The sequence below is a fragment of the Oncorhynchus kisutch genome, linkage group LG8 (genome assembly GCF_002021735.2).
Source record: "Oncorhynchus kisutch isolate 150728-3 linkage group LG8, Okis_V2, whole genome shotgun sequence".
In the NCBI taxonomy this organism is placed as follows: Eukaryota; Metazoa; Chordata; class Actinopteri; order Salmoniformes; family Salmonidae; genus Oncorhynchus; species Oncorhynchus kisutch.
In genome coordinates this window covers 56,329,337-56,335,887 of record NC_034181.2, presented here as the reverse complement: position 1 = coordinate 56,335,887, position 6,551 = coordinate 56,329,337, and the positions used below count along the sequence as shown (strand labels likewise).

At 39.1% G+C, this 6,551-nt stretch overlaps 1 protein-coding gene across 2 annotated transcripts; it reads left to right on the top strand.

The window, feature by feature from the left end:
* The first annotated feature begins 813 nt into the window (after positions 1 to 813).
* Positions 814 to 6,090, top strand: mrpl21 (mitochondrial ribosomal protein L21). Of its 2 annotated transcripts, none has more exons than XM_020489302.2 (7): positions 814 to 947; positions 1,305 to 1,362; positions 1,546 to 1,634; positions 1,889 to 2,052; positions 2,357 to 2,409; positions 2,552 to 2,655; positions 5,000 to 6,090. In XM_020489302.2, exons 1-7 carry the CDS (start codon positions 851 to 853, stop codon positions 5,062 to 5,064), a joined length of 630 nt encoding a protein of 209 aa, XP_020344891.1. In that variant the 5' UTR covers positions 814 to 850; the 3' UTR covers positions 5,065 to 6,090. The 2 variants fall into 2 exon arrangements, with proteins under 2 accessions (XP_020344891.1, XP_020344892.1); XM_020489303.2 differs by having other exon boundaries at positions 820 to 947; positions 1,549 to 1,634.
* Positions 6,091 to 6,551: the final 461 nt, after the last annotated feature.

Below are 6,551 nucleotides of genomic sequence, written 5' to 3'. Positions count from 1 at the left end.
TCAGGGCTCGAACCACCCAGTTTATAAATGTGCATATAAGTAGGGATAAAGTGGCTAGCAACAGGATAGATACGGAGTATGTGATGAGTCAAACAGATTAGTGCAAAAAGGGTCAATGCGGATATTCCAGGTAGCTATTGGTAAACTATTTAGCAGTCTTATAGTTTTGGGGTAGAAGCTGTCCGGGGCCCTGTTGGTTCCAGACTTCGTGCATCAGTACCGCTTGCTGTGTGGTAGCAGAGAGAACAGTTTATGATTTGAGTAGCTGGCGTCTTTGACAATCTAAGATTATTAATGGTATATGTTATTCTTTAGGTATGTGGCAGTATATTTCTCATTTATTCACACTTATTTCTGCCTTACACTACATTGATGTATTCAATACTTATTTTGCACAAAAAAGTGAAATGTTGGGGTCTTAAAGCTGCAAAATGTAATTTTTGGGGCGATGACCAAATTCATAGAAATGTGCGTTATACATCTAATTGAAAGCGGTAGATATGTTTTATGTGCGCTATTTATATGCCTCCTGTTCTTAAATTTAATTAGTTTTTTTTCCTTTTAATTTCGGTTTTGTACACCAGCTTCAAACAGCTGAAAATACAATATTTTTGGTTATGGGAAATATATTTCACACGGTTTAGATGGTACAATACATCTCTACACTATACTTGCTTGTTTTGTCACATTGCATGAAATTAGGCGATCTATTAGAATTTTAGCAAGCAGGAAATCTGTATGGTCATTGTGCATCTTCAATTTCCTAATAACAATTTTTAAATGGAACTGTTTTTATTTGATAGGAATCCGGGGAATGCAATGACTGTAACACCTAATATTGATAGGCAAGATGGCGCTGACTTTGAGAAGTGGATATCTGGAGATGCTGAGAACGTGTTGGAGATTACAAGCACGTCATGTGAAAATTCCTGTTCTTAATCAAATGGGTAGGTTGTTCACCCTTATGTCGACAAATCTAAACTGGTCAAGTTATCCGTGCGATGTATTATCTCTGGAATAGATCAAGCTAAATGTGCACATCAGCTAACCATTAGCCGGTCTCACAAGCTACATCTCACAAGCTTGATGAGTATGTTGTGTTGAAATCCAAAGGCAAAACAGCAGCTTTCATTAATATGTCTCATGTGTTTAAAATATGTCGCAATTTAATGTATTGAGCAACATATTGGTGTGTAAATAATTTATAGCCAGTGAATAGTTACACAACAAGCTTGTATTTCAGACAATGAATATGATCAATCTCTCTCAGAGGGAATTAACTCACTGAATAATCTGTCATTCAGGACTTCTGTATCCTGCAATAGCACGTCATCGAAGTTCTCAGAGCAAATTACCATCAAGGTACAGTATATCCACTCAACTTCATAATGTAAAATGATTATGTATTACTTCATACTCCATATTGATTCTAGATTACAATTAATTCTGTGTGATGTCAGATCTCAAATCATTTAAAGAGAACACCTTCACCCACCTAAAATATGATAGAATCAAAATAACGCAATTTTGGCTCATGTTCCCCAGCAGTTATGTACCACCGACGTCCTTATCCAGACCACCGTGGCCAGAAGTGTCCTATATCAGCAGTGACGAAGAGGAGAGGCAGCACAAAGGTGGGGGAAAGGATGACCGATGTACACTGATTGTTGCTTTCTGAATGCTTTCTTAGTTTTGATCAAGCAAAACCTACATTAAACACACATCAAAGACTATTTATGTGAAATAATTGTCCTTTAAAACATTTTAACACAGGCCTATTTTGTAGTGAAAGAGACATACAATTTCAGCCTAGGACTAAATCAATCTTTAGATTCAGTGTTTTTCTAATTTACTGTGTCTGAACGATCACTCTCCCATTGCCTTTCAGTGGTTCTAGAAAATGTGAACACCCTTCTTGCAAAGGAAGACTATGGAAGGCTTTTTGCAGTTGTCCATTTTGCAAGTCGACAGTGGAAAGTGACAAATGAAGACCTGATCCTCATTGAAAACCACATTGATGCTGAATGTGGTGACAGGATTAGACTTGAGAAGGTCTGTGTGCTTTATATTCTTAGTGTCATTACTATTTGGAAGGGAGACATTTTCCACACATGCCAAATCTTTTTAGCCTTGTCCCAGTTCTTTTTATGCTCTTACCAACTCCATTGCTGTCATTGTCAACCCAAACATCTGTAAATTATTTGATGTATTTTACAAAATTACAGTTCTCAACCACAACATATTTTCACTCGTCCTATTTTTGCCACTCAAATAAGTCACAAATAAGTCTGCAATGTTGGTAGACCCTAGCATCAAGGCTGCACTTTTTTTATGGCCAAATCCTTCCATCTAATAGGTGCTGCTGGTTGGTGGAGAAGAGTTCACGCTGATTGGGAGGCCCCTACTCGGGTAACTTTTCTAGTTCTATATTATCTCAACTGGGTGGGGGATTATGCATGTTTGGGTTTTGAATGTATGCAGTAAGGCGTATAATATACTGCTCTAATTTTGTCATATTTCTAACAGTCATTTCCCCTCTTTTCACATGTAGTCGTAATTTGGTCAGAGTAGAGGCAACTGTCATTGAGAAGACTGAATCCTGGCCCAAAGTTCACATGCGGTTCTGGAAAAGACACAGATACCAGAAGAAAAGAAGTATTTAGTTTTTTTACATGTTTTTCCTGATATTTAAACAATGAAGTTAAAATAATATTTGAACCTTGTGTAATGTACAAATCAAAGCTAGCAACAACACTATTCCTTTATTCCCTTAATATTCCTATGGCACGTAAATGAAATGTTTTAAATTGGGAAACAATCTAAACAACAATACTCTAATGTAAATGTCAAGTATAATTTCCCTGGGAGAATTGTCAGCATGAACAAGTGTGTAAAAGCTGCAAGAGTTTGTGTGGGAAAATGACACATTCCAAGGTAGTTTTTTGTTTTGCTTTGTTACATTACAGCCTTACTATAAAATTGGTTAAATATTTTTTCCCCCCTCAATCTACACACAATACCCCGTAATGACAATAACCGGTTTCTAGACATTAGTGCAAATTTAGTAAAAATTATAAACTGAAATATAACATTTAAATAAGAATTCAGACCCTTTACTCAGTACTTTGTTGAAGCTCCTTTGGCAGCGATTACAGCCTCGAGGCTTCTTGGGTATTGACGCTACAAGCTTGGCACATCTGTATTTGGGGAGTTTCTCCTAATCTTCTCTGCAGATCCTCAAACTCTGTCAGGTTGGATTGGGAACGTTGCTGTGCAGCTATTTTCAGGTCTCTCCAGAGATGTTCAAGTCAGGGTTCTGGCTGGGCCGCTCAAGGATTTTAAGACTTGTCCTGAAGCTCTCCTGCATTGTCTTTGCTGAGTGCTTAGGTTCTTTGTCCTGTTGGAAAGTGAACCTTTGCTCCAGAGCAAGTTTTCATCAAGGATTTCTCTACTTTGCTCTGTTCATCCTGACTAGTCTCCCAGTCCCTGCTGCTGAAAAACATCCCCACAGCATGATGCCGCCACCACGCTTCACCAATTTGGGGCTCCCGAGTGGCACAGCATCTCAGTGCTAAAGGCATCACTACAGAACCTGGTTTGCTTCCAGGCTGTATCACAATCGGCCGTGATTGGAAGTCCCATACGGCGGCGCACAATTGGCCCAGCGTTTGGCCGGGGTAGGCCGTGATTGTAAATAATGTGTTCTTAACTGACATGCCTAGTTAAATAAAGGTTAAATACAAATAAATAAACGTGGGGATGGTGCCAGGTTTCGTCCAGGCGTGTCGCTTGGTATTCAGGCCAAAGAGTTCAATCTTGCTTTCATCAGACCAGAGAATCTCATTTCTCATGGTCTGAGAGTCTAGGTGCCTTTTGGCAAACTTACTGAGGAGATGCTTCCATCTTGCCACTCTACCATAAAGGCCTGATTGGTAGAGTGTTGCAGAGATGGTTGGGTTTCTGAAAGATTCTCCCATCTCCATCTCGTGTTCTTGGTCACCTCCCTGACCAAGGCACTTCTACCCCAATTGCTCAGTTTGGCTGGGCGGCCAGCTCTAGGAAGTGTCTTGGTGGTTCCAAACTTCTTCCATTTAAGAATTATGGAGGCCACTGTGTTCTTGGGGACCTTCAATGCTGCAGACATTTTTTGTTACCCTTCCCCAGATCTGTGCCTCGACACAATCCTGTCTCTGAACTCTACAGACAATTCTTTCGACCTCATGGCTTGGTTTTTGCTCTAACATGCACTGTCAACTGTGGGACATTATATAGACAGGTGTGTACCTTTCCAAATCATGTCCAATCAATTGAATTGACCACAGGTGGATTACAGGTGGACTAGAAACATCTCATTGATGATCAATGGAAACAGGATACACCTGAGCATCAATTTCGAGTCGCATAGCAAAGGGTCCGAATACTTATGTAAATAAGGTATTTCTGTTTTAGATTTTTTTTTTATACATGTTCAAACATTTCTAAACTCTGATTTTGCTTTGTCATTATGCAGTATTGTGTGTAGATTGAGGGAAGACATAATTTAATCAATTTTACAGTAGGGCTGTAACGTAACAAAATGTGGGAAAAGTCATGGTGTCTGACTACTTTCTGAATACACTGTAGTTGGGTGATCACTTGATCATCAATTCTAAGATTATCTTTTTAGATTCAGTGAATGACCTGAATTCCTCTGTCCACACCTGCCAATTACTGGTCAAGTATAATTTGATATTGTTTTCTTGGAGTAAACAGGAACATTAAATCTCTCCAGAGAGTGGAAATTCCCCAGGATATCACAACAGAAAAGAGGCACACTTGAGGCCTTGCGTTGTAATAGCATTTTTTTATTCATTAAATGTTCAAACATTATAAATTATTTTCATCCTCTGAAGTAAATTCTGTAAAACCAGTATGAATAACCTGACAGTGTGTGTGTTTCAGAATAATGCCGCGTACGTGTGGCTGCTGCAAGACTAACTATTGTCTTTTCCTTTTTCAGTTATTGTGCAACCACAAACAGTGCTTCGGATCAACACAATTGAAGTTGCTCCCAGATTGACATGATGGTATATGTTTTGAATTGTAAATAAACTTTTGGCCAATGAATGTGCCACTGAAATTTGGAACACATGCTCAGTTGAAAATATAAATGGGAAAACATAGTTATGGACAACATTTGGTATCTTTCAAGTGAATCTTTGTAAATGTGCCTTTTTATGTAATCAGATGTGTTTAAGTACAATTTAAGCAAACTGTCATAGGTCAATTGTTTATGAATCTGTTATGAAATTAGTGAAATCCAGGTGCAGTTTCTCACCTATATGACAAATAGCCATAGGACACCTATGATATCATGTTGCACAGCGGAGAAACCTAGCTTGAAGACAGCAAAGAAGGATAACATAATATAGTAAGTGAAAATCTGGGACACGTGTGTTTTCACACTTGGTCCCTTTCAGCCAAGTTTTGTGAACTCAGTGTGGTTCGCTTAATTTTTTTTGCAGTGTGAATACTCCAAAATAACTCAGACCTTTCAAAAGGTCCCCCGAACCGAACTGAGACCGTCTCGAGAGGTGGTCTCAGTTCGGTTCCCTTTTTTAGGACAATGTGAAAACAAAGCTCCCCAAGTTTGCTTGTCATTATTCGCGCACCACACACTAGACTACTGCAACACCGTTTCCCCTGCTATAAACCCTCACATTGGTGCCACAAAGAGAGATGATGCAGGTTCCATGGAAGAAAATGTGTGCTCATTTTGGTTATTGATTAGTGATTTGTCAAGGAGTTTTATTCAATATAATCAATATTGTAAACAAGTAATCTACAAAAAAAATGGATCTATTGGCTGAGAGCTTCATAAGCTGTTTATTGTTTGTGGAGTTTCAATAGTGAGAAGACAACATATTTGGTGAGAATCGCAACATAGGGTACGCAATTTATTCTTGCTCTTAAAGGGGCAGTAGCCTACCTTGGGTGTACAATTTTCAATGACAGCATTATTTATTCTGCAGTTGTACTATTACTATGTATTCTGTTACCAATCAAATGTACATGTTACTAGTATCTTCCGATTATAATTACTGTACTTTTTCACGACTGTAAGACTGTTACTGTCTTCAGAGGGTGATTGGTCAGGGTGGATGGATTTCGGGGTGGATGGGTGGACGAATAACGCAAACGTCTTGCAACGCAAAGGTTACGTATTGATGTCACTTGTTAAATCCACTTCAATCAGAGTAGGTGAAGAGGAGACCAGTTAAAGAAGGATTTTTATGTCTTGAGACAATTGAAAGATGGATTGTGTATGTGTGCCATTCAGAAGGTGAATGGGCAAGACAAAAGAGTTAAGTGCCTTTTGAACGGGGTATGGTAGTAGGTGTCAGGCACGCCTGTTTGTGTCAAGAACTTCCATGCGGCTGGGTTTTTCACGCTCAACAGTTTCCTGTGTATCAAGAATGATCCACCACACAAAGGACATCCAGCCAAGTTGACACAACTGTGGGAAGCATCCTTGTGGAACGCTTTCAACACCTTGAAGAGTCCATGCCCCA